Raw genomic sequence first — 27,666 nt, 5'->3', positions numbered from 1 at the left:
CCAATGCCCTCCACACACCTATTGATCAAGTTTGAGCTCGATGGTCCCCAACCACGTTGGGTCCTAAGAAGTTAGTAACAATAGGCTTGGCAACCCAAATGGTCTTATCCACTTTCAAACCACTTTGGGCACCAACATACTTGGCAAACATATTACCATCAACATCCTTCCTAAGTTAATAATGATCATTGATAATTGGAGGCTTAGACACATTACCGTTGGGACATGATGAAGATATGTGTCCCTTCTCACGGCAAATATAGCAACATGTGCTCCCCTTTCTCTTCTTTTTTACTTTCTCAACTTGGAGAACATTATCTTGGTTAAGCATGGGGAGAGGCCTTTCATTATCTTGAGATTGAACTTGAGGCCACTTCCCTTGACGCTTCACACTTGAAGCCTTCTTCTTCAATGGACAAGATCTCACATGGTGTCCAACATTCTTGCACTTGAAGCAAATAATGTTGGCCGGATTCTCGACTTGATCTTGTCCCTTCTTCTTGTTCTTGGACTTCATCTTGTTGGAGATGAAATCAAGTCCTATTTTTTCTTGAGGGTCCTTTTGCACACTCAAGATATTATCACAACATTTTTCCAAGTCTTTCTTCAAACTAGTGACTTGGGCCTTGAGCTCTTTATTTTCCTCTACAAGGTTAGTATTAACAAAAGAACTAGAGGAAATAGAAGCTTCATTGTTAGAGCAACAAGGCATGGTGAGCAATTCATCACAAGATGTATCAATATCATGTAGAGAGGAATTGCAACGACTAGCACATGACAATAAGGTATTTCGAGTTGAAGGTGCGATAATATCCACATGAGACTCACACGATTTTACCTTGGTGACCATAGCCTCATGAGCTAACTTTAGCCCATCATGAGAGATTAGAAGATCCTCGTGAGTGCCCGAGAGCTTTTCATGACTTTCTTCCAATTTCCCATAATTGCTAGTTAGCAAATCAAGTTGAGTCCTAAGCTCAACATTTTCTTTTAATATAGATGCTTCACACAAGATAAAGTTAGTAGCACAAGCATCATTATCAATATGAGATGAGCATGTAGAAACTAGAGACTCCGCATGAGTAGCTTGAAGTTCCCCATGAGACTTAGAAAGTTTGGTGAGCTCTCCTTTGACATTCTTGTAGCCAAGGTCAAGGTGCTCAAAATCCTCTTTAAGTTTACAATGAGAAACTTCAATCTCTTCTTTTAAAGACCTCAAATCACTAAGACATTGATGAGCCTTAGCAAGTTCATGTTCAAGTTGTTCACTTTTTGCTTGCTCGTTGAGAAATAAGTCATTACATTTTTTAAAGCAAGCAAGAACATCTTGGAACCTTTTATAAGTATAATTTTTAGCTCTATGAAGAGTTTTCCCAATCTCATAGAGATTTTGAGTCAAGTCATCATCATCATCCTCATTACAACTATCATCATTATCACTGAGAGAAGATGATATCTCGTCATTACCTCTTGCCATTAGGCACATGTGAACAAAGGGGGTTGATGATGATTCTTTTGGAGAAGAGGGTTATTCATCAATCAAGCATGCCTCATCTTTCTTGATTTCCTCTACATGGTTAGTTATAGGACAACTAGAGAAAACCAAAGCATTTCTATCATGGCAACATGGGAGATCAAGCATATCATCACACGATATTTCTTCACTCACCATGTCATTACCTTGTGGCATGCCACATGTTGGTGAAGTGGAAGATATTGAAGTGTCCAAGTAATTGGAAGTGGAAGCAATAGAGAGTTCTTCATGATTTACAAATGTGGAGAACTCCTCCATTAACTCCCCGAAAATAATATTGTCTTCATCAAGATTGGACCCACCATATATATCTTCAATTTTGGTCCAAGCCTCATGAGCCAACGAACAAGGCAAGATTGACTTGAACACCTCGAAGGTTATAGCTTGGTGAATGACACTTAAAGCTTCACACTCAAGATGCATATCATCAAGTGACGGAGATTGTCCATCCTTTAGATTTGAATTCCCTACAACCACAATCCGCAAAGCATTTGGACCCATGGCCCGAAAGTGACAAAGCATGTGTAATCTCCACCTAATGTAATTTGTGCCATTAAAACAAAATGTGTCCTCGTGCACTAGTTCACTAGTTGACATCGTTACTCTCTAGGTGGTTAAGCCTAATAAGGAGAGACCTAGCTCTTATACCAATTGAAAGGACCACGATGTCACCTAGAGGGGGTGAATAGGCATTTTAAAATCTTTTATGGATTTGGCTATATCCTAATGCAGAAATAAACTAAGCGGATACTTTTCAAGCACAAATCCTAAATATACTAGGCTCACTAAGTGCACCAACAACTTAGCATAAACAAGATGAGACTAACGAGGATATAAGTAAGCACAAGTAAGTCACACAAACTTACTCAATGTATATCACGAGATATGGAAATGAATAATACACACAACCACCAGTAAGCAATACAAGCTTACACAAATTGTATCACAATATATGGAATTGAATGATACAGGCAAACTCAAGTAAGTTACATAAATTTACTTGAGCAATATCACAATATATGGAAGTGTATGACACAAGTTAGTAATTCACACTAATCACAAAGTATATCAATAGTAGCAAGTATGAATTGCGGAATATGAAGTGTAGGCCTAAATAATATCTACAAGGAAATGGCCAACACAATATAATGAACCACCACAATATAATGAGGACAACAAGATATAGTGAATGCACGGTCAAATGACCAAAGTAAACCACAAGTAAGGAGTTAGAGTTAGGGATAACCAAAGTCATGGAGACGAGGATGTATCCCGATGTTCACTTCCTTGGAGGGAAGCTAGTCACCGTTAGAGAGGTGGATGTTACCACGAAGGCACGCCAATGCCACGAAGGCTCACCCTATTCTCCTTGAGATATCACCACGAAGGTGATTCCCAACCACTAGTGGTATACCTTGAGGCGGCCTCCAAACCTTCACAAACTTTCCGGGGGACAAATCACAAGTTGATTCCTCACCGGAGCACTCCTACCGCCTAGGAGTCTGCAACCTCCAAGAGTAACAAGATAAAGGGGGAATGCTCAAGACTTGCTCAAATCACAAATTGCTTTGGTCAAAAGAGAGAGGAGGAGTGGGTGTATGCTTGGATGAAATCTCTCTCAGGAACTCTCACAAATCTCTTCGGGGTCTAGCACGAGAAGGCTCAAATCCCTCTCTCTAAAATCCCACCAATAGCAACTAATGATATGGAGGGATGGGGGAGGAGAGGAACAATGGAGGAGGTCAACAAATGAACCCTAGATCCATGGGATAGTTTTCCCCCAAATGGATTGGAGTTTTGAGGCTTGGGGGAGGAGGATAGAGCTCAAAAGAATGGGGAAATCTTAGATCCAAAAAGATATAACTTGATGGGGAAGAAGGGTGCCTTATATAGGTGCCCCACCAAATCTGCTCGTTACGCACAGAAAAACGCAGCCCGGAACTTCTGGGCAGGCCCGGAACTTCCTGGCCAGCTATTGGACACATATGTGCAAATTTCTGGTTAGCCCGGAACTTGGCCCGGAATCTGCCCGGAACTTCTGGCCCCCGGAACTTCTGGGCTCCCTTTGGAACAGATATGTGCAAACTCTCTGGTTAACCCGAAACTTTCCCCGAAACTTCTAGCCCCCGGAACTTTCGGGCTGCCCGAAACTTCCGTCCCCGTAGAAAACAGACAGCATACCGAAAGTAAAACATGCATAACTTTTTCATACGAACTCCGATTTTGATGATCTTGGGCTCATTTTGAAGCTATGGAAAAACCCCAGGTCCTCACATAGAGAACCATCCAAGATCAACCAAAATGGAGGATGCCAAATATGCAAAGGTGTTATCATATATTTGGGAAACCTATTTGGCTTTGGATTTTGTTTGGTATATAGGATAGGATTGGAATTGTGTAGGGAAGATGTTGACTTGAGCAAATCCATCACAAACCCCTTTGATCCCCTCTTAATAGTGCGGGATCCCTATAACTCAAGAATCATAAAAGAGCTACACTACATAGCTATCAAGAATCCATTCTTGAGTGTATATGTTTCTTTGGTGGTCATCACTCCACAACAACACTAACGTCAAAGGAATTAATACCTTTGACACGAGCCGTTCACTTGAGATTGATGTTGATGTTTATTTTTGGCTAAAGATGAAGGCAAGACATTGGTGAAGTCTTCAAGTCTCTCCCCCATATACAATGTGGGAAGCTTTCCTTTGTATTCATCTTCACTTGTCCATCATGTGATCATCCACAAGCTTCAAGCATGTAATCCTTTGGGATGGTTATCTTGAACTTGCCCTTAACATCCATGATCACCAACACTTGATGGCATCCTCTCATAGACACTTGAAATCTCTCTCTCTCGATGCGAGCCCATGAGAATCACCTAACCCTCAAAAATATAGACAACACATAGTATGGGTTAGTACACAGAGTGCAATTGATAATTCCTTATCATACCACAAGATCCTATGTGGTGCATCGTTTGCGCTCATGTGTTGACCATTTAGAGTTCGATCTTTGAGCTTAATCTTGGTCAACCTATATCTCTACTCCATGTTTAATCTTGACGTCTTGAAGGGTATATTGAATTCTTCACTTGAATAGCTTGCTTGAATACTTGATCAATCATGACACAACACATGAGTCCATTATGATCATATCTTTGAGCAACTCCTAGAATTCATCATTCAAATCATCCTTTTAAGATCTTGATCCATTATGGCTCAAACCATAGCTCTAAGCATGGCAACCCTTAAGATACTCCAATGAACTTCATTTTGATCATCTCAATGTAATTGTTGCTTCAAAGGAGTTTTCTTCTGTTATTCTTCAATCATTTTCCAATGGGACTAACCTTCAAATGTATATCTCAATGCAAACATTAGTCCATAAGGATTGTCATTAATTACCAAAACCACACATGGGGACTACATGTACTTTCAGCGACATCGTCACCAGGGCCTGGGAAACCGTGACTTCAGGAGCAGCTAGAACATCATCGGCCGCGCCAGGCGCCGGCACTTCCGGAGCTAGCAGGGCCATGGGGGCTGCTTTGACGTGGCAATGCTCCTCTTGGCCCCGCGAGGACAACCGAGCTGGGGAGATGCGGGCGCTGCTACCCCCTTTCTCTGAGGAAGGAGGCACGAACGCCGCATCCTCCTTCCTTTCCTTCACAGAAGACGTCGGCCTGATCAACCAAGGGCCAACATCAGGAAATGATGAGTACAAACAGGGACAAGGCGAAGCTTGAGACACTTACTGATCCACCGTGACGTACTTTTGCTTAGGAAGCCTGAAGCCTGACAGGATCGGGATGGAGGCGACATCGCGAGGCACCAACGATGACCTACCCCTCGTCGGGATGGGGGGCTGCTCCCTCTCCCTTTGGCGAGCGTCGGCCTCGGCATCGTCAGGAAGGGCGCGGAGGATCTCGGCCTTGCTCAAAGGGGAAGTCTTCCCCACCTCTTCCAGAGTCTTCTCCGGGTACTCCTCCTCTTCCCCCTCCCCGCAGGGCTCGTCAGAAGACACCTCCACCGGTTTCGGTGCCGCGGGGGCTCCCAGGAGCGCTGGCGGCACCAACCCACGCGCGTCAAAGGTCAGCCTGGAGGCGACGAATTCCTCCCGATCCCTGCGTTGGAACAGGGGGACGAAGGCGCTTGGAGGGTACTCCTGGTTGTCCCCAACTATAGGCGCAGAACAGCGGCCAGTTCATCGTCAGGCAAGGCCCCCAGCCTCAAGCGGGTCTTATTTCCCTCTTCTTCAAGCTCCCACAGGGGGCGTGCATACGCCTGGAGTGGGGCTACTCACAATGTCAAGAACTCCCTCAGAAGCATGACCCCCGTAACCTTCGCCGCCCTCGCGTTGCCCGACTTTAGGTCGGTCACCATCTGCCCCAACACAGACTATGCCCGCTCATCAGCAAGCTCCACCCTGGGCCACCCCCCGTGGAGAGAGGGCGCCACCATAGGCAGCGCCAGACAAGGATCAGCGCACTTGGCGTCCATCATGACCCATTTGGATCGAATGTTGTCGGCCCTCTTCCCGGTGCTCGAGATCGAGTTGGCCTTGCTGGATGCGACGAAGTTAGTGCATCCAGAGATGTGACCCTGGCTGACACGGAGGAAAAAGAAATGGCGCAGGAGCGCCACGGACGGCATCACACTTAGGTACGCCTCACAGTAGTAGGCAAAGATGGACAGGAGGAGGACAGAGTTGGGATGGAGATGCAACGCCTGCAGCCCGTAGTGGTCGAGGACTTCGTAAAAGAAATCAGAGAAGGGAGGAACCAACCCGACGGCGACACTGCTCGAGAAGAAGGGGAAGAAGGTGCTTTCCTCGGGCTCTGGCAAGCCGGAGCTCGGTCTCCCCCACTCATTACTTTCGCCCGTCGTCAGCAGGCGCACGGAGGCGAGGCTCTTCTCCGTGACGGAGGGCGCCTCAAGGGCCGGCTCATACCAAGCCGGCACTAAGGAAGCCTTGGCCTTGCGCGGCGCCATGGATCGCAGCTATGGGATGAGATTGGAGCGGATCTGGAGATAGCGGTGGCGGAGAGCAGGGAAGGGGATCTGGAGCAAGGCGAAGAAGAAGCAATGAAGGCAAGTGCTGCCTGCGCCAGCCTTTTGTCAGGTCGAGCAGTTGCTGAGGCAGCGTGGGGAACCAGAGACGCCCACGTCCAATCAACCTCCACGCGTCAATCGAGGCCATAGGCTTTTGGGGGCCCGTGGTGCTCCGTACTTGACCCTTGGCTTCGCCATGAAGCCAAGCCCGAGCGCACCTTGGGCCTGGGGGCTACTGTCGTCATTCTGGGAATGGGGGTCCCCAGACTTGCCTGCCTGTGGCCCGCGGCGTGGCTAAGCCAGCAGGCCGTACGGCCCATCTTCATCAACAAGGCATCCAAGACCCTCGCGAGGGGCCAAGTCTCGCGACGCGAACGACATGAGACCTCCTCTGGAGTGGCCTAGTCGGGCAGGCTCACGAGGGGCGGAGATATCAAGGCGAGGCAAACCTCACGAGGCTCTCGTGACGTGAGCCATGATGATCGACACCAGGCGGGCGCCAGCGCGCGCAACATCCTTGTTTCCTCTTTGGTGCTAAGGAGGCCGGCGCAGGCGAGGAGTACCAAGGCATCAGGCAAAGGTTGCCATATCGGTGCAACAAGACCAAGACCAGAAGGATGGCAAGACGGAGGTCATCGTGGAGCCCAAGACGGCGTCACCACCAGAGCCTTTCGCAGGCGGAGACCACCTTTGTTAGAATAGCTTGTACTGGTTGTCCCCCTTCAAATTTGCCTGTCGTTGTTGGCTCCCTTCCCTCTCAATATTTGGGAAGAGGACCATGGCCTATATAAGTACAGAAAGCCACCACCACGAAAAAGAGCGACGTAGGAGGCGACGTAGGAGGTGACGGAGGAGGGGACGGACAAGAGAGACGGACAAGAGTGGACGGATCATCAAGATCATCCCCGACCACACAAGTGCATCAAGCACGAGAACACCTCAACCTCAGGAGGCTGTTCTTCCCCTTGTATTGTTCATCATCAGCCCTAGAGGCAATCCACCACCACACTGTAGTAGGGTATTACACCACAATGGTGGCCCGAACCAGTATAAATCTTGTGTCTTTCTGTGTTGCGAGTTCGTAGAGTTCGTACGCGAGATCTTAGCGAGCTAGGGCGTAGATCGGTGGGAGGAAAAGACTTCGCACGCACCCTAGTGTTCGAACCTTAAGGGTTTGCCGGAACCCCACATCCGACAAAAAACAATAATACTTCAAGGATACTAATAAAGCAATCATGTCTTCTCAAAATATTATGGCTAAAGAAAGTTATCCCTACGAAATCATATAATCTTGTCATGCTTTATCTTTATAACACAAAGTATTTATCATGCACGACCCCGATGACAAGCCAAACAATTGGTTCATACTTTTAACGCTCTTAAGATTTTTCAACTCTCATGCAATACATGGATGTGAGCCATGAATATAGCACTATAGGTGGAATAGAATATGATGGTGGAGGTTTGTGGTGAAGACAAAAAAGGAGAAAGTCTGGCATTGACGAGGCTAATAAATGGGCTATGGAGATGCCCATCAATTGATGTCAATGCATGGAGTAGGTATTGCCATGCAACAGATGCACTAGAGCTACAAGTGTATGAAAGCTCAAAAGAAAACTAAGTGGGTGTGCATCCAACTTGCTTGCTCGCGAAGACCTAGGGCAATTTGAGGAAGCCCATCATTGGAATATACAAGTCAAGTTCTATAATGAAAAAAATCCCACTAGTAATATATGAAAGTGACAAAATAGGAGACTCTCTATCATGAAAAATGTGGTGCTGCTTTGAAGCACGAATGTGGAAAAGGATAGTACAATCGTCCCTTCTCTCTTTTTCTTTTTTTTATTTTGGGCTCTTTGGCCTTTTTTTATTTAAGTCCGGAGTCTCATGCGAACTTGTGGGGGAATCATTGTCTCCATCATCCTTTCCTTACATGGGACAATGCTCTAATAATGATGATCATCACACTTTTATTTACTTACAACCCAAGATTTACAACTCGATACTAGAAAAAATATGACTCTATATGAATGCCTCACGCATATCATGTGAAGCAATATGACAATGATGGTATGTGTCATAATAAAATGGAACGGTGAAAGTTGCATGGCAAAATATGTCGGAATGGTTATGGAAGTGCCATAATAGGTAGGTATGGTGGCTGTTTTGAGGAAGATATAAGGCGGCTTATGTGTGAAAGAGTGTATCATATCACGGGATTTGGATGCACCGCCGAAGTTTGAACCAACTCTCAAGGTGATAAAGGGCAATGCACGGTACCGAAGAGGCTAGCAATGGTGGAAGGGTGAGAGTGCGTATAATCCATGGACTCAACATTGGTCATAAAGAACTCACATACTTATTGTAAAAGTTTATTAATCCTAGAAGAAAATTACTACTACGCATGCTCCTAGGGGGGTAGATTGGTAGGAAAAGACCATCGCTCGTCCTCAACTGCCACTCATAAGGAAGACAATCAAAAATAAATCATGCTCCAACTTCATCGCATAACGAGACCATATGTGCATGCTTCGGGAATCACAAACCTTAACACAAATATTATTACTAAACCACAATTACTCACTAGCATGAATCTAATATCACCATCTTTATATCTCACAACAAATACAAGGATTAAACTTGTCATATATTCAAGGATCTTCATGAAAGTTTTTATTATATCCCTCTTGAATACATTATCATATTAGGACTAAATTCATAACCTAAGCAAATTGCCATACTATTTTCAAGACTAACAAAATAATATAAATGAATCATTAGAGTTCATCAATTTCTTCAAAATAAAACCACTGATGTGCTCTAAAAAGATATAATTGAAGCACTAGAGCAACTAACTAGCTCAAAAGATATAAGTGAAGCACATAGAGTATTCTAATAAATTCACGATTAATGTGTGTCCCTCTAAAAAGGTGTGTACAGTAAGGATGATTGTGGAAAACTAAAAAGAAAAGACCCATATAATACAAGACACTCCAAGCAAAACACATATCATCTGGTGAATAAAAATATAGCCTCAAGTAATTTACCAATGTATTGAAGACAAAAGAGGGGATGCCATCCGAGGCATCCCCAAACTTAGATGCTTGGTTGTCCTTGAATATTACCTTGGGGTGCCTTGGTCATCCCCAAGCTTAGTCTCTTGCCACTCCTTATTCCGTAGTCCATCGAAACTTCACCCAACACTTGAAAACTGCACAACACAAAACTCAACAGAAAACTCGTGAGATCCGTTAGTGAAACAAAGCAAATAACCACTTTTAGGTACTGTTGTAAACTCATTCCAATTTTGTATTTTCATTATATATATACCGTATTGTAACTTCTCCATGGTTCATACCCCCCGATACTACCCATAGATTCATCAAAATAAGCAAACAACGCAATGAAAACAGAATATGTCAAAAACAGAACAGTCTGTAGTAATCTGGACTTTGACCAAATTTATGTAACTCCAAAAATTCGGAAAAAACAGAACAACATGGGAAATTTTTATATCAATAAAGTGGAAACATTTCAAGAATTTATCATGTTCCAGCAGATCGGATCAATTTTGTTATTGGGCGCAAAAGTTTCTGTTTTCTCACATAATCAAATCAACTATCTTCCAAACCATCCCAAAGGTGTTACTTGGCACATACACTAATTTAAAACACTAAAACACAATCATAACAGATGTGTAATTTCATATTTATTGAAAAATAGAAGCAAAAACATAAAATAAAATTGGGTTGCCTCCCAACAAGCGCTATTGTTTTACGCCCCTAGCTAGGCATATTGCATAGATCTAGGTATTGTCATCTTTGGTATTCAATCCATAAGTGGCCCTCATAATAGACTCATATGGAAACTTAATTTTCTTTCTTGGAAAGTGTTTCGTGCCCTTCCTTAATGAAAATTGAAATATAATGTTTCCTTCTTTCATATGAATATTGCACCAATCGTTCTAAGGAAAGGTCTACCAAGAATAATAGGGCATGTAGGATTGCAATCTATATCAAGCACAATAAAATCTACGGGCACATAATTCCTATTTGCAAAAATAAGAACAACATTAATTCTTCACATGGGTTTCTTAATAGTGGAATCCGTTAAATGCAAATTTAAGGAACAACCATCAAGTTTATGAAAACCTAGCACATCACATAAAGTTTTTAGAATAGTGGAAACACTAGCACCCAAATCAAATAAAGCATTACACTCTTAATCTTAATAGTAGGTTCCCATTCATCATAAATCTTTCTAGGGATTAAAACTTCCAACTCAAGTTTTTCTTCAAACGATTTTATCATACCATCAACAATATGTTCAGTAAAAGTCTTATTTTGTTTACAAGCATGAGGTGAATTAATCATAGATTATAACAAGGAAATACACACAAGAAAAAGAGCAATTATCATAATTAAATTCCTTAAAATCCAAAATAGTGGGCCCATCAGTAGTTAAAGTTTTGACCTCGCTAATCCCACTTTTATCTTTTTTTCATTAAGATCTTCACCCTCCAAATTATTGGGATGCCTTCTAGCTAAAGTTGACTCATCTTCAGTCCCTTATTTATCAAGTTTTATATAAAAACAAAGATTAAATAGGAGTCACACCATGCACTTTAAGATCTTCATCATGATTATCGCAAAAACTAGAAGAACATACTTTTTCTAGCCATTCTCTCTTAGCACGCATCCTAGCGGTTCTCTCCCTACTTTCATTAATAGGAATTTGGATAGCTTTCACAGACTCATTAATATCAAGCTTGGGTGGCATAGATCTAATCTTAAAAGAATCAATCTCATAAGAAATTATGTCAACGTTTCTAGCCAAATCATCAATCTTGAGCAATTTTTCTTCTACCACAGCATTGAAAATCTTTTGGGAGTTAATAAAATCTTTAATATTATTCTCAAGAGATATCTTATTATAATTAAGAATTGTTGTAGGAATTGTCATAATTATTAGAGAATTACTAGGAAACGGCCTAGGATTATAATTTCCTCTATACGTGTTATTACCAAAATTGATCCTACCAACAAAATTCACATCCATAGATTCATTATTATTATTAATCAAAGTAGACAAAGGCATATCATTAGTATCAATAGGAGCACTCTTGCTAGCTATCAATTTCATAAGTTCATCCATCTTTTCACTCAAAGTACTTATTTCTTTAATAGCATGCACTTTTTTACTAGTAGAAGATCTTTCGGTATGCCATTGAGAGTAATTTGCCATAATATTATCTAGGAGTTTAGTATCTTCTCCTAATGTGATTTCCATAAAAATACCACCCGCGGCAAAATAATACCCATACCCTACCCATCGGGCATAAATCCATGCCCATGCCCATGCCCATACCCTATGGGTACCCATCGGGCATATTAATATATACATCAATGATGGGTATATTGGTGCCTCTGAGAGGTTTATATGGTTGTTGAAATGATGATTGTGAGGAGGATGGGGGCGGGGTATTGTTGGGGGTGTGAGCATAAAATGGAGGCGGCCTATGACATAGATGTCAAGTTCTTTAGAACTTATATGCAAAGACTCGGTAGCATAGGTTTATGATTCATATTAACCACCTATATGATCATTTCGTTGGATTTGGGTGTACCCATGGGCGCATAATTGTACCCATGCCTTATCCATGACTAATCGGATGCCATGTCATTTTTTAGAGTAAGAAGGATGGCGGGGTACTTGACCATGGATGATGAGTTGTTGTGCGATTTGCGGTTGGCCGTTTCCACGGATTTCGTAAGCAGGAGCAGAGGAGTGACATTCTACCAACAAGTGCATGAATCGTTTCACGCACGAAATCACGTTGTGCCTTATGACATGCACATCATCCATGACAACATTGTGAGGGTGCGTTAGTGCATCAGCTTCTCCCATAAAGTGGAGACAAAGTGGGGGGTGCGCGAGTCCGGCAGCACCAACGTTGGACTCTGACACCCCAGGCCCACTGAATCCGCCTTCCCGCTCTCATTTTCTTCCACTTTGTCAGTTCTCCCCCTTGTTTTGCATCTGCAACCTCCACCTCCACCTCGGCAATTGTACCTCTTTGGCCGCCACACTGGCATTCCCGGACGTTTGCAACCAGCACCGACGCGCCCGCTTGCCTTTTACGAGAACTCTGTCCACCCTCTGCTCCAGCACCAACATCGTTACCAAGTTTTGTCACGTAGTTGTTCAGCTAGAGGCAGTGGTGGAGCCAGCAACAGGCAACAGGGGCCTTGGCCTGGGGTGTAGCTGCCAATTCCTTAGTTGACTGTTCATAAAATACCTACTACTATTGATCACTGTAGATATTGTAGCTCCGAAGGTGGCCTGGGGCGTGCCTCTGTCCTGGCTCCGCCACTGGTAGAGGCAAGGTGGCCATTGCACGCGGCAGAGGAGCAGATCATAAGTTTTGCTTCTTCTTCCTCAACTTGTTGATTGATTGAATCATTCATTCACTCAATGTTGCTCTACACATTGTGTAGCCCGTCCGTACGTGCTGCCATGATGTACCACATGACAGAGGAACGTCCATTTATGTGCACATACCGTTGGATGAAGTTAAAGGGACAGTATGTGTGGGACAACAAGATCCGCCGAAAAATTGGATGAAGCTAAAGGGACAGTATGTATGGGACAACAAGATCTGCCGAAGAACTTGTTGAACGTCAAACTTATTTGCATGCTATGTATGGATGATAGTGCTATTTTCTTTCTCAACATTGATGAATATTAGCTGGTTTGCATGAATTTCACCCGCTAAATTGAAACCCGGCTTTAAATGCATGCAGACAACGTTGGATGGCCGCCTCCCAATCCGTATCCACGGATTGAGGAGATTTGCAGGTCGGCGGTGGAGTTGCCCTAAGATCTTGTACAATGCTAAGTGTTTAAGAAGGTGTTTAGAAAAATAAACTGAATTTTTCTGAAACACCATGGTCTATTTTCATAGGAGAGACGCTTGATTAAGCGTCTACAATAAGCACCCGTGCTTAAAGAAATACTGATTTATTTTTCTAAGCATCTTCCCTAACAGACTTGCATTGTATACAAGCCTAATCAACAAGAGCACACGGTAGACATCGTCCATAGCAATCGCTGACAAATAAGTGAATAACCAACAGCCGAAGAAACTGACGGAAACAGAACTACATGCAGTCGCTAACAGTCGCGAAAAGTAAAGTCACAATCACCAAACATCCGGAAGGGATCACAGAAACGATCGAACCAGAGGGGGAAACGAGCAGGAATCATCAGCCACGGTACGAATATACACCAATCAATCCGCGAACATATATGTTTCCAGGTGGGAAAAAACAACAAGAATCTGCGGGCATGTGCAGCGACGACTAAGCCATGAGCGAGGGGGCGAGCGAGCGGCCCCTGGTCACCGCGGAATCAGCAGGGTATCTTGGAGGTGAACCACGTCATGACGTGCAGCGGCGCCTTGACGAGCTCCACCGCCGCCTCCAGCAGCAGCGTCACGCACAGGCAGCACGGGCAGATGCACGAGATGGGCAGCCTGCTCGCACCAGCGGATCACGTCAGACCAACAGCCAGGTTGGTGGTGGCAAATTCGCAGAACGAGGAGGAGGAGGAGGAAACGTACCCGATGATCCAGATGATGGCGCCGACGATGGAGACGAGGACGGCGAGGAGCGCGAAGGGCAGGCCGAGCAGGAACCCGAGCGGCCGGCAGCCGTGGTCGTGGTCGCGGTCGCCGCCGCCGCAACAGCAGCACATCTTCCTCTGATCCTCTCTCCCTTTCCCTTTCCCTTTCCCCGGCGCGCGTGCGAGGCAGGCGGAGGGAGGCTGGTCAGATCGGCGCCGGCGGCTGTCACGCGTCGGAGTGGTTAGGCGTGGGAAACACAGTGCTGGTGGTCATATATCGAGGAGGAGAGGAGACGGGCCGGCTCTGCGGTCGCTTTCCGGCGCGGCGAGTTTGATTTATCCGCGTGCGGCAAGGCTGGCAATAATGCGCTGCGGTGGGCAGGCGGCAGCGAGGAAATCCGGCAAGGGCGATCCCGGGCCGTCGGTACGCAAACGAACGGCCGAGATGACGCGGGAAGCTGCCCGGAAGGACCCGTGGGCAGCTGCACCGGCCCGGACGAGATGTGTTGGTGCGACGTCAGTGTTTGACCGGTGCGGCGGTTCTGTTTTTGGGGATGCGTGACGCCGCCGGCGACCGGGGACGCGTGCCGGCGCGACACCGGGTCGGTTTAGTCTGGGGACATTGGACACGGTAGGCGGAGTTGGAAGTGGGCGGCGAACGATAGCCTGTGGCGGCCGCGCCACCGGCTCCCACGTGCCCGTTGGGAGCCTACAGCCGGCAGCCGGTACACACCGCTGGCCAGATCATTCCAACCCGATAATTCCACCTCCTTTCCAGAAAGAAACTCAACAAACTCAAAATGCTCGCTGACAACATCGGAACACTACAAAATGGCAGAGGAAAGCTCAGTGAGACAGAATTTCAGAACTGTGAAGCTTCAACTTTCAGGATGACAAGCGATCGGCCGATCGGATCAACACATTTTATATTCATTGATTTAAAAATAGCATCGTGGTCAACTGTGACACACGTCCGCCGATACATCACATAACGTGAAACGTTTGGCTTTCCCCTGAACTGTGACTGACATGAACTGGTTACCATATGTTGTCCATCGTTCTCCAGCTCTTGCAGCTCAGGCCAACAGCACCTCGCTCCCAGCAGCAAATTATGCCCCCAGCCGGTAAGAGACTTGACTTGATGACTTCTGTACAGGGCGCGGACTGTGCAAAACTGAGGCGTTTCTGCATCCGCTTTGCCTTGGGGCAGCAACTTGGCAAACGCCACTACAGCTAGCCTAAGCATTCATGAAAGTAGTAAATACGCAACTGAATCACCATGTTTGAGCTGGAGAAGAAAATTGGTGTTTAGCAGCAGAAATCTACGTAATTTGTTAAACTCTGTGCCGTGCCATCAACCCATTGGATGGAGAAACAGAAGTGTACGTGACAAGGAAACAACAAACCGGATTTGTGTTCATCCTGGTACCAGAAGCTTACTTTAAAGGGCAATATTGCTCGATCACGCAAGAGAATAGCGTCCAGGATTGACACTAACATGTGGCCTCAGGCCCCACATGCCATCCTTACATTGGATGGTATTCACCAATTTACACCACTGCAATGATATTGAGCCGATGCTTTCTATTTTTACCCCGAAAAAAATAGAGGGCTACCTACTGCAAATGCTTTCTTACTTTAGTTAACTGATCAAAGGGCACCAGAAGCGCGTCCCATTTGAGAATGAAGCCAACTACATGAGGCCTTGCGTGTTGTGGAATACACTTATACACATGCAGAAAAAAGAATGTTCAGGTCCTTTTTGTTCATGACATTTGAGCAGGTATATACTAGACTGTAAATTTATCAGGATGGCTATTCTGGCAAAGTGATGCAGGTGGGTCAATCAATACATCCATCCATTTCATTCAATTGGTGGTTCATTTCCTGCTAATTGCTGTCCATAATCCTCGTGTTAGTTGTGAAGCAAAATAACTAGGATGGCTTAGGGGGTACCCCTGCCCAACTTGCATTCCTAATTATGGGTGCTTGCCCATCAAAAACTTTGAGGCTAAGGAAACTTTGTGCGTCCCTAATCCTTGGCTTGTGAAGCCGACTGGCAGGCAGGACCCCACTGTCAACAACTTGAACACTCGGTGTTTTTCTTTCCTACAATCATTCGAAGTGCACATATAGCTGAATCAGCTGATGCATACTAGCATAACAAAAAAAAATCTTATCTTTTCCATAATGATAATACGACATAATAGATGTGATCATGTATGTCAAACTGGAAAGGTCCAATAAGTAGAATATAGACAAGGGATGAAAGCAGTTTGGTGGTGGTTGGCATCAAAATAAACCAAGAAAAAAGTATCAGTGTGCTAGAATATCTGCGTCGTACGTACCAAGTCTCTCATGTATTCGTCATGTGAGACTTAGCCATTCAAACTAGCATTCTCTCTCTCCATCTCAACAACACATGCTAGCCTATCATGCACCTGTGAGGTACACGCCACAAGTTAGATACATCAAAACACACTGGATAAACAATAGATAGTCCCTCACCTCTGAAAGGTTGCTTGCAACTTCAGGTTTAAGCGTCTCATCGTACCTGAATAACAGCATCAACAATATAACCTATTCATATATACATGCAATACTTCTAGATTCATAGTCACAGTATAGTCAAAGCTTACCATTCTCGAGGTATACCAGCTTCATCACGAGATTGGTAATTAAATGGACCCCTCATTACAACATCATGCTCCTTTATCAAGTCTGGAATGTTACAGAGAAACAATCCATTAATCAACATAATTTCATGAAATTGTATTTAGTGGATCATAAAGAACCAGCCTAACCTCTAAAAGCAGCACCAGGGACACGGCCCATCATTTCGCATACTTTCAGGAACCAATATAAACCTACAGAAACATGTGCAAGCTCTTCCTCTGCTACTTTTGCCACAATGTCGGCAGATCTATGATCCGCAAAGCCAATTAACTTCTGGACTAGTCTTGGTCCAGCATCAAGGCCTCTAGCTTCCTATTAAGGTTCTAATCATCAACATATCGGTCAAGTCTAGTAAATCAAAATTATTCACCAACTACTGTCATCTAAAAAGATTTGGAAACTCATGGTTCAAACCGAGCAGGTCATAAACAATGTATTTTTTACAGTATCGCAGAGAAGAAGATGATCTGGCACCTGTACTAGAGGTATAACAGCCATCCGTGCAGAAACATCACTTGAGGATTTTGCACACTCCCTCCACAGAAGATTGTGGACAGGCATATCGCCATATCTGTCCACAGAAACTGTTACAAACTTACAACAATCTGACATAGGTCATAAAGGAAACTATCACCGCCAATGTATGACAAGTTGACAACAGGCAGAACAACCAGTGGACAGAGATTTCGCATCGATTCAACATCCACACTGCCGCATTCTTTGTGCCACTCACCTGAACCCAAGCTCGGCAAGCCGCTGTGAATACCACCGAAAATGCCGGCTCTCGTCGTCGGCCACACGCGCAAAATCGGCAAAGAAGCCATCTCCCAGGGTGTCCCGGAGCGGCGAGAACCGCACCACAGTATCCCAGGCAAGGTCGATGGCATTGAGCTCCACGTGCGCCAGGTTGTGGAGCATGTACGCGTTTAGCGGCACCCCCATCGCCTTGTGCGTGGGGACCTCCTTCTGAGTCACCTGCAGCAGCAAGAGCACCACACAGCCAAACCTGCTCGATCAAATGCCTCGACGAAGAGAGCAACAGGAGGATGGTGGATGAGCATTTACCGCGAGGGGCTTTTCCGGCCTGGCGGGGTGGTCGGGGGCCCGCGCAAGGCCCACGGGGAGCCCGCCTGCCGCCCACCGGGAGAAGGCGGCGTGGGTGAGGTGCGCCTTGCCGAGGGGGGCGGCGGTGGACAGCACGAGGGCGCCCATCTCGGCCAGCGACGAGCCGTGGCCGGCTCCGGCGCCGGCTTCTGGCGCGCCCGCCTCGTCCGTGTTCGGGGCGCAGGGGCCGCTGGGGCCCCACGAGCGGAGGTCGCTGGGAGGGGCCCGGCGCCAGGTGTGAAGGCCCGGCCATGGGAGCGGTGAGGCCCCGGTGGCGAGGAGGCGGCGGCGCGTGGAGCCACGCGTTAGCGGCAGCGCCGGAAGGCGCCGAAGCGGGACCATTTGGCCGGCGGAGCAGTTTTGAGCTTTGGAGAGGTGTGGGGTGGGAGGTTCACGGCTAGGATAATGAGACGGATGAACGACAAAGGCCAGGTCAAAGGCTAGGACCATTTTTTGCAGGGAGAAAAACTAAAAATTGGTTTGCATAGCACAGCTTATTCACCACACAAAGTAGAAAAAAAATGGAAGCCCCTCAAAAATAAAAGTAAAAACAATTGGAATGTTTTACGGTGTGGGCACAATCACCAAATGAGAACCATGAGATCAGGTCCTGAACGGGTAATGTTGAGAGATAGAGATGCAAAGAACCACCAGCAAGAAAAGTAAGAACCATTTACTAGATCACTTGACCACTAGCATCAGTGAAGTTTAGAGAACTGAGAAGTGAAACGACTGTACTAATTACGAGTACTTTTTTACTGCCAAGTGAACCTCCAGATTGCCTCCATTATTGAGGTAAAAAATGTTTAATGTTACAGCTCAAACGAGCGTGTAGAGATCTTTAGAACAATCAGAGCAATGGGAAAGATGAATTATCCGCCCTATTCCGACCCAACATAAATTACAGACTAGCTAGTTCCAAAATAAAACAAAAGAAATTAACCAACTATAACAATTTTACAATCTTACAACAGGGCGAGGTCTCCAGGTTCCTGGTCTTCACCGGCTGTCTTTACTTGCCCAATTTGCAGGTGTCTTCTATCCAATTGTCAGATAACTTCCAGCGAATGACTAAGTAAACGCAGCACTCTACAATAGGTACATAACTGCAAATAATGGTACAGACGCATGAAATGCATGCGTGATCTCCGGCATCCACTATGAGGCTAAAAAGACCTAACAGCAACACGGGCAGCAGCAGTGGTTGTTAGGCTTCCCTACATGACCAAAATTTACAGACGGCAACATTGAATCGTGTCGGCAATATCATGCCAGAATCTTTGGTGAACTTACAGGTTATCATCTTCTGTCTGACGTTAAGATCTGCAAACACAAGGAAACTGGAGATGTTAGGTTCATCATTTTAGACCATAAGAATTATATCATTCTATAGACTGCAGTTAGGGCTAGATACATTTTAGATAACAATACGGGGTGCACTTTGTTGTGCTTGCGTCACAACATATATTCAAAAAAATTAAATGCTCTGCTCAGACATATTTTTGGACACTAATCTCGACAAGAGGGTTGAAATATGAAATAGAGATGAAGAAGTAACACCAATTGCCAATAATATTTGTTGTGAGATGAATCTATGACTACCATGTCGTTATTTTCACAGAATTTCTCATTAGGCAGAGTTTATGGTGTCGTTTTGGACAGCACAAGTAGGTCAATGCCACAGTTCCAAATTTTGACTTTTAGATAGTGTCTCGTGAAAATTTAAATTTTCAGTAATGCAGTATGTTTGCCCTTTCGCAACCAGACTGTTTGGACATTGGAGCACTACTGTAATATTTTATATAGGATAATAAAAAGCTAGTTACCTCAAACAGACAGTACAAATGAGAAAAGGCATAATCAAGAGTTTAATGTATTAGATCAAGCCCTTCATTAGTAAATAATAATGCAATAATTACCAACCATTACATTAAAATTTATCACAATGTGCAGAAGTCTAACTATGCAAATCATATATATTATATATTTACATATGGCTTGAAAATAGCGTTCATGCACATGCTTTTTATCAAATGAAGTACGCAGACACCAAAATTGTTGTACTTAGTGTCGATGACAGGTTTAATGATTTCAACAAATCATATGCAGGAAAATTTTGGTACATTAGGTATTCTAATGCATCTAGGCTCTCGAGCTAGTCTAATATAGAAACAAGCCAAACGAAACAAAATGTAGCATCCCTACTCAAGAAGATTCAGATAGTACGAAAATTATCCCTGTCTACTTTCAATAATTTGAGCAACTTCTCAAAAGTTCACCCACAAATTAGGAATGTTTTTATTGCAGTAGTTAAATACCAGTATTCAGAAGGGGAGCCTTAGCACAATGGTAAAGCTGCTGCCTTGTGACCATGAGGTCACTGGTTCAAGTCCTGGAAACAGCCTCTTACATAAATGTAGGGAAAGGCTGCGTACTATAGTCGGACCCTTCCACGGACCCTGCGCAAGCGGGAGCTACATGCACCGGGCTGCCCTTTTAGTCTATGTTTTTAAGGCGACGCCTTACCGCCTTAGGGAGGGGGGGCGCTTTGGCGCCTAGGCGGGCGCTTTGGACGCCTAGACGCCCAAAGCGGTCGATTTTCCAAAGCGGAGGGGGAGCGCTTCGACGCCTAGGCGTCGCCTTAGGGACGCTTTAAAAACATAGCTTTTAGTTAAACTAGACGATGCCCCGCGCGTTGCGGCGGAATTTTACATGCAATAAAAATTATGCGAAACTAATCATGTCTTTACAATTTCTCCTATAGTAATATAGTAAGATAATTTGTTTATCAGTATTTTACAGATAAATAAATAAATGAAGACATATCTCAATCTATATATATGTTCAAAGTTAGACGAAAACAACATAAAATATGCATGCACTACTCACTTTTCTTCCATATAGAGCACTCACATATGAGGCTAAAACCTGCATGCATGCGTCAATTTATTTTCTTGATTAAAACACTCGTAGGAGGTACTTACTGCGTGCATTTGCCTGCATGCATCAGTTACCACATATGGTGGGTGCAGCAGCTCTCAGTGTGTAGATCAGATGGATATTATTGATTGATCTAGTATATCCAAGGGCTAAATTAATTTGGGTGACGTGGCTTAAGGAGAAGCGAGGGAATTCCTAGTCGTGGGGGCTAGCTATTTAGATATAGTAGATACCAGTATTCAATGATTAAATTTACGTTGCACTGATGCGCTTGTGACAGTAATTCGTGAATCTGCAGTGTGGATATCACAGCATGTTTCCTTCCAGTTGGTACTTGAGATAAACATCACCACAAATACTATAGCTGGATTCATTAATAGTTTAGTCAAAGTTTACAAGTAAATTTATATTCTTGAATGGCCCACAGCAGAACTACAGAACAAACCCACCTAAGCCGCAACACTAACTGCCACTTGGACGATACTAGTAACAGCCACTACAATGATACTAGTAACAATAGGCTGGACCGACATGGCCATTTCTAGAAAGCTCATGAGAATAGGAAAAAAAATGTAGCTATTTCTATGGTATTTGGAAAGTCATTATCCATAATTATTAATTAGCAAAGCTGGTAATGTTAAATGAGCTCAATATTAATCCCTTCAAGTATTTAAACTGTATCCTGCAATTTTCAATGAGGACATTTATAGTAGTTTAGAGTGGAGTTTAACAAACAAATGAACTGGGGCCCCAGAAGATAACTGCCAACTAAGTTTAACAGAAAAGTTAAAGACTGATACATGTTCGAGTGTAAGCATTGTAATAGTATGTGACTACTGTAATGTATAACTTGGACAAACGCAGCCCAAATGAGCACTATAGAAGTTACTAAAATCCAACTTGTAGAAAAAAGAGTGCCATATTTTTTGTTGTAAAAATTAAATCATTTTCAGACATTTCTAGTTGGAAAAGCAAAGAGTCCATACAGTAGATTACAGCAAAAACGCATGGGAAATGAATTATAACTCTAAATACAATTTATACTTAAAGTCAAGTGATGGACTAGACACATGACACCACTATTCAGGGCAAGTGATTCACACCAAATATCCACCTTTTGAATGGGTGTTTGGATTGTGTCCTAGGCCACACTAGCCTTGCCGAAACGTTGCCAGGAGGGAGCATGGAGCACGTTTGGTTACCACCCCAGTTTGCTCCCCGCCAGGCGCAGGCCACCAAAAACGGACGACTGGGGGCATGTACCATTCTTCCTCTTTTCAGGCGGCATTTCCTCCTGCTAACCACACGGGTGATCATTTCTCCTCCTCCGGAACTAGTCGCAGACGCCAACACCAAGGTCGCACTAAAATGCGTCGTCGCAAACACAATTGAGGGGGCGTCGGAGTTAAGAAGTCCCCGTCAGACTCACTGGCCACCGCCGGTGCAAATGCAATGGAGCCACCGCAGGTCGAAATCAGGCATCTGTGTTTGCGACTGAGGAGCCATGAGTCGCAACTCTGCAAGAAAACTACTGTGATCCTTGGTGAAGCAGATATCAGTGGCCGGTCTTGATGTACTCGGCCACTCGTGCAGGCTTTGTCCAGAGGCGGGCAGGGAGAGGGATCTGTGCTCCAACGCTGCGTCGAGAAGCTACCTAATGAGGAGCGCGTCCACGGGACATATCAATTTAAACTAGAGCTTTTCTTTTTTCTTCAAAGAGCATGTCATGTGGTTTCGCTATCTAGTGTGCGTGCACTTCGCATAGTTACACTTCCTCACCAACAACACATAGTGTTGTTCTTTACGTGTTTTTCTCAGGCCAGAACTCAAATCGAACACCGCGTCTTCATCAGCTCCTGACTAGGCAAAAATCATTTGATTTAGAAGCTACCTTTAGGCACCTATTTTTACCACCCATGGAGTTGCATGGAGTCCAGCCCACGAACCAAACAAGCCATGAGACCATATGCAGACTTCTTCGACTTTAAAAAAATTATCAAGATGCCTATTTTATTAAAAAAGGAATGGTTATTTCTTTCACTACTATACCGTGAATTATTATGTATCACAGATAATTTTGAGATATATGAACTTTCCCAGCTAAATAATCTGCATCATTGCATGGTAATCCAATAATATACTTGTGATCCTATTCCTACCTACTCCATGAGCATGTAAGGTAAGTTACTGCATCATGTCTTACCTATGACCAAGAGCAAGGTCATCCTCTAGGCTCTAGCATATCCATTTTATTTCTAACCTACAAGCTAACAACAATAAAGCAAGACTGGTAATCTGGTATGCATGATGCCTGCTGTTTGTGGCATAGGTGGTCTCAAATAGTACATCCAACTATCTAAAGCCATCAAACCATCACATTCTGGTTCTTCTTGCTTCTTCAAAGATTCACATAGCCGAACAATAGGACAAATAAAGCAGAAAACATAGAATATTGTATTATTGGTAGTTAAGCCTAGTACAACACAATGAGCTATACTGGCTTGATCTAGTTAGCTGCTTATTTGTTTGTCAGCAAATTAGCAACCTCTGCATAGCAGGTAAAAAAATCTAAGTCAATACAGTGTTTCCTACATAACTAAAAGTTCAAAAGCTAAGCAACTTGCCAAAACATGGATTTTCTCATTATGCTTATTAATGCTTTCTGGCTTGAATGTGTTTTGCATGCATTTAAAGACAAAATACAAAAACTGAATTATTGGACAACAATTGTGAGGGAATATAAAATATACCTGGCCTATAGATGTTACGATTTGGGTGACTGTGCGGCATCAGAGCCATCTGCTGATGAACTATCAGAATCCGTATCTGCACATGCTTCTCAAGGTAAATACCAGGTGTTTTGCATACTTCTAAAGAATACCTTGTATAGAATCTTGCACAATGTATTATTCTTGTTATAAATTTCTGTCAAACGAGAGGGTGTTTACCACTGGAGGAAGACCCTGATTCGCTGCTAGAGCTTCCAGAACTACTTGATCTACCGACATTGTCTCCTTTCTGATCTTCTAAATGAGCAGGTGATGATGAACCCATATATCTCCCATTGTCATCTGATAGGTGAGAAAACTTATGTGTTACACTTACACTGCACAAAAATATGCTACAAACAAGTAACCATAACATTTATAGTAATAGCCGACACATTTGTTCTGATCTGGAAGGCAACAATAATAGTTCCAAAAATGCTCTAAGGGTGTGTGTTTAGCCTTGCCTGCTGCAATTTCCTTATGTGGTTCAGCTTCAACCATAGGCGGTTCAACATCAACCACATCAACTACATCAATTGCTTCTGGTTCTGGGATCTGTAATTGCAGGGCAGTAGTAAGTACCCATATTGCTTAGCAATTCACAAACACCTATTATACTATCTATAAAAAGCATACCGTATTATGTACTGTGCGCATCTGATCCTGCTCTCCCTCATCATGCCTGGCATGCTCAATCTTCTCCAAATCCGGCTCATGGTCGGACTCATCCTGCCTTGCTACGGAAAGCTCGGCCTTCCGCTTATTCTTGGTTATACTTTTCTTGTAGTTTGTCACAAACCTATCAAGCTCCCATAATGTCTCAACATCAAAGCTATCTATATCAACCTCAATCTCATCGTCATGCTGATTAAGTGATGAGTTCCTCTTCTTTATGATCTGTACAACATTATCGAGCTTCTCGGCTGGCAAGTCCTGGAGGTCGTTACTAAGCCGCTGCTTCTCCCAGAACGTCATCTCCCTCTTATTAGGATCCCTTGCCTTTGGCTTCTTTAAAACTGGGGGTCTGGCGGTACCAGCGTGCGGCTTCGGGGGAGCCTCCAATGCTGCAGCATGCGCTGTGGAGTCAGACCTCTCTAGTACTCTAGCACTATCCATCTCCCTCTCTCTCTCCCTCTCCCTCTGCTTCTGCTTCTTGGGCGGGGCAGATGATGGTGTAGGTGGCTGCGGTGACAGCTGTGCCATCTCAGCTTCAATCTCTGGCCACTTCTCCTCGAACATATTTAGAAGCTGCTCGGCCATGAAATACACATCCTGCCCCTTGGGGTTGTACCTCATGGCGTTCTGAAAAGTCAGACGGACTTCAGTTGCGAACTCCCGCGGCGACTTGTAGTGCCCGGCGGCCAGCCTTGACTTGACGGTGCCGAGGTCCATGGGCTTGGTGATGATGGTGTGGTAGTCGTGCAGGCCAAGCGCGCTGGCGTCGACCGGCACGTTGAACACCCAGCCGTGCTTGTGCTTCATCAGCCGCGCAAGCACCACGGCGCAGCTCCTGAAGACGGGAGCGTAGAGCTTGCGCCGCGCCTCCGCCGAGCCGGACGGGTTCGGGGGGCCCTTCTTGGACTTGTGCTTGGAGACGGAGGGGTGCGGCGGGAGCGGGGTGGAGGGGTCAGTGGCGGAGAGCGCGGAGGAGGGGGCGGGAGCGGGGAGGGAGCTTATGCGCTTGTAGGCGGCGCGCACCTGTGCGAGCTCCGCGGAGAGGCGGCGCCGCAGCTCTCGTCGCGTGGCCGGCGTCGAGGGGAGCGAGAAGGTGACGGTGGGGATCAGCGGGCCATTGTGAGCGTCGAAGGAGCGGGCCTTGGAGGATTTGGGGCCGGGGCCGTGAGATTTGCGGGAGTAAGCCTTGCCGGAAGGCGACGGCGGGCCGGAGGTCATTTGCGCGGGTCAACGGCGGCGGCGAATCGGGGACGGCGGCGGATCGGGGGCTGCGATTTGGGGATTTGGCGGAGGACCGAGGCGAGATGGGAAACAAAGCCGAGGGGTTCGGTGAGGGCTTGGTGTCGTTGGCCGCGCAGGTGGTGGGGGCAGCTCCTGCTGCTGTGCGACGGAGGGGTCGGGTTTTTTTCCTAGTCCGAAATGTCTTTCTCTCTCTCTCTCTCTCTCTCTCTCTTTTCCTATTCTGAAACTCCTTTTCTAGCTTCTTTTCTTGTCTCATTTCCATTGCTGGAATGCTGGTAAAAAAATCGGTTATTTTACCTCATTTTTGGTGTGTGCGGCAGTGGACGAAACGAGAGAAGTGCGGATTTTGTGTACCACCCGAATTTTAGAAGGAGGAACATGTGACCATTTATGCATCGTATTAAAAATAATCACTCATATTTCTTTCAAAAATGATCCAGATCAATTATCATAGTTCACCAGAAAGTGCGAAGCACCTTAAACATAATAAAAATTACATCAAAAGTACGAAGCACCTTAAACATAATAAAAATTACATCGAAAGTCCGAAACCACTGAACAACCACTACCGCCACTAGAACAAGCCGCTGACGAGCTGTTATCGTCGTTCGCCTATGGGAGCCGGCTTGACCTGTCGATGACAGATGTGAAGTCTTCATGCACGTGTCCCTATGGACCAGCGCCCTGGAGCCACAGTCGTCGTTGTTGAACCCTTGAATAGATTTGAAGCGTCTGACACCAAATCTCGTCACGTGACGAGAAATCCTAACATCACCGCCCCAAAGAGATGGTGGGAATCTACGCCGGAGCTTCGTCAACTATATCCAGAAGAAAAAGCTCGAGGAGGATCAGGACCCGGAACACAAACTCGAAGAAGAAGCGGCGTCATTCGTCTAAGCGCCACACCTATGAGGACTAAAAACCCATACCTAAACTACTAACCGAAACGAAGGCTCCGGCCCCTCCTCGGCACCGGCCGCCGAGCAGCAGGAAGAGGGAAGGTGAATCCACAGGCTCGTCGACGAAACCTAGAAGGAAGATTTTACCCTAGCCGTCAAGGGTCAAGGGGTAAGGAGGGAAAAGAAAACCCTAATGATCACTCATATTGTTATTTCTAAAAGAAATTAACAAACATTGGTAAGTACTATTTTGGGTGCAGAATTTCATGATGAAATGACATCAATCTTGTTAAGTTGTTTCACCCCAAAAGAAAAAAGTAGTCGGGTTATTTTACTTCCTTTCAACTTTAAACACATTCTCTGTTTTTAAGTAAGGAAATGTTTGACAACGGCGCGCCGGCCGAAGCTTCGGCCGGTCCTGCGTGTACCGCTCAATCGCGTAGTATGCATCTAATGCCTACGCTGCGACAGGCACGCCGGTGCCTATTAGAGCATCTACAGCCGAACTTGGCAAATCCGACCTCTCAAACGCCTGCGGGCGCATCCGGATGGGCCCTCATATTTCATTCCGGGCATCCATGCATCTCAAATACGGACTCTCAAATCCATGCAAATACATGTGTGTCGATCATGCAACACAATGTCATACGTAAATAGCTATTGTTGGTATCAAGCATAGATAGCGTTTACATAAAATTTATTTGAAGTGCCAAACTCAAGCATTGCCTCCTTGGTTGCCATTGTGAATCCACATGTGCTCCACAAGATCATTGAGTAGCTGCGTGTGCACCTGCTGATCTCGAAGATTCTAATGCATGTGTAGAAAGTTCATAAGTTGAGCTGCATCTTGATCTTCTGGGATTTCAACTTGTTCTCCGGGTGCTTCAGAATCATGGGTTTGGGCTACACCATCACCCTCATCCTAGACAATCATATTGTGTAGAATAACACAACATGTCATCAGCTGCTACTAAGTTTCTGATTCCCACATCATTGCAGCGCTCCACACAATTCCCCAACGAGTCTGAAGCACACTAAATGCCCTCTCTGCGTCCTTCCAAGCCGCTTCCTGCATTGTTGCAAAGTGTCTCTGTTTATTGCCAGGCGACTCGAATATGATCTTCACAAACGCCGCGCACTGAGGATAGATA

At 45.1% G+C, this 27,666-nt stretch overlaps 3 protein-coding genes across 7 annotated transcripts; all 3 read right to left on the bottom strand.

The window, feature by feature from the left end:
• Positions 1 to 13,682: 13,682 nt before the first annotated feature.
• Positions 13,683 to 14,803, bottom strand: LOC123060666 (signaling peptide TAXIMIN 1). The gene is made up of 2 exons (XM_044483471.1): positions 14,210 to 14,803; positions 13,683 to 14,122 (listed from the first exon to the last, which is right to left on the bottom strand). Exons 1-2 carry the CDS (start codon positions 14,341 to 14,343, stop codon positions 13,999 to 14,001), a joined length of 258 nt encoding a protein of 85 aa, XP_044339406.1. The 5' UTR covers positions 14,344 to 14,803; the 3' UTR covers positions 13,683 to 13,998.
• Positions 14,804 to 15,122: 319 nt separating this feature from the next.
• Positions 15,123 to 18,429, bottom strand: LOC123060665 (uncharacterized protein HI_0077). Of its 5 annotated transcripts, none has more exons than XM_044483470.1 (8): positions 17,953 to 18,424; positions 17,621 to 17,862; positions 17,362 to 17,458; positions 17,016 to 17,199; positions 16,851 to 16,932; positions 16,720 to 16,765; positions 16,560 to 16,652; positions 15,123 to 15,499 (listed from the first exon to the last, which is right to left on the bottom strand). In XM_044483470.1, the coding sequence occupies exons 1-7, from the start codon at positions 18,331 to 18,333 to the stop codon at positions 16,590 to 16,592; spliced, it is 1,095 nt and encodes a 364-aa protein (XP_044339405.1). In that variant the 5' UTR covers positions 18,334 to 18,424; the 3' UTR covers positions 15,123 to 15,499; positions 16,560 to 16,589. The 5 variants fall into 5 exon arrangements, 4 of the variants coding, with proteins under 4 accessions (XP_044339405.1, XP_044339404.1, XP_044339403.1 ...); XM_044483469.1 differs by having other exon boundaries at positions 15,123 to 15,449; XM_044483468.1 differs by lacking the exon at positions 15,123 to 15,499 and adding an exon at positions 16,074 to 16,320 and having other exon boundaries at positions 17,953 to 18,423.
• A 352-nt stretch (positions 18,430 to 18,781) lies between these two features.
• LOC123060664 (transcription factor GTE3, chloroplastic) lies at positions 18,782 to 25,748 on the bottom strand. Its single transcript, XM_044483466.1, has 5 exons — positions 24,336 to 25,748; positions 24,164 to 24,254; positions 23,880 to 24,002; positions 23,682 to 23,757; positions 18,782 to 19,314 (listed from the first exon to the last, which is right to left on the bottom strand). The coding sequence occupies exons 1-4, from the start codon at positions 25,590 to 25,592 to the stop codon at positions 23,696 to 23,698; spliced, it is 1,533 nt and encodes a 510-aa protein (XP_044339401.1). The 5' UTR covers positions 25,593 to 25,748; the 3' UTR covers positions 18,782 to 19,314; positions 23,682 to 23,695.
• Between the last annotated feature and the right edge of the window lie 1,918 nt (positions 25,749 to 27,666).

This window comes from Triticum aestivum, chromosome 3A (assembly GCF_018294505.1).
Source record: "Triticum aestivum cultivar Chinese Spring chromosome 3A, IWGSC CS RefSeq v2.1, whole genome shotgun sequence".
In the NCBI taxonomy this organism is placed as follows: domain Eukaryota; kingdom Viridiplantae; phylum Streptophyta; class Magnoliopsida; order Poales; family Poaceae; genus Triticum; species Triticum aestivum.
The sequence above is the reverse complement of the archived record's forward strand: the minus strand, read 5'-3'. Positions and strand labels throughout refer to the sequence as shown.

Excerpts from the sequence above, each read along its gene's own strand:
- LOC123060665 (XM_044483470.1), bottom strand. The coding sequence starts at position 18,333 with ATGGTCCCGCTTCGGCGCCTTCCGGCGCTGCCGCTAACGCGTGGCTCC. Across the intron at positions 17,863-17,952 it reads GGCCGGAAAAGCCCCTCGCG|GTGACTCAGAAGGAGGTCCC; the intron begins GTAAATGCTCAT and ends TTGCTGCTGCAG. Across the intron at positions 17,459-17,620 it reads CTTGCCGAGCTTGGGTTCAG|ATATGGCGATATGCCTGTCC; the intron begins GTGAGTGGCACA and ends TTCTGTGGACAG.
- LOC123060664 (XM_044483466.1), bottom strand. The coding sequence starts at position 25,592 with ATGACCTCCGGCCCGCCGTCGCCTTCCGGCAAGGCTTACTCCCGCAAA. Across the intron at positions 24,255-24,335 it reads TGCGCACAGTACATAATACG|ATCCCAGAACCAGAAGCAAT; the intron begins GTATGCTTTTTA and ends CTGCAATTACAG. Across the intron at positions 24,003-24,163 it reads ACATAAGGAAATTGCAGCAG|ATGACAATGGGAGATATATG; the intron begins GCAAGGCTAAAC and ends CTCACCTATCAG.
- LOC123060666 (XM_044483471.1), bottom strand. The coding sequence starts at position 14,343 with ATGTGCTGCTGTTGCGGCGGCGGCGACCGCGACCACGACCACGGCTGC. Across the intron at positions 14,123-14,209 it reads GCCATCATCTGGATCATCGG|GCTGCCCATCTCGTGCATCT; the intron begins GTACGTTTCCTC and ends TGGTGCGAGCAG.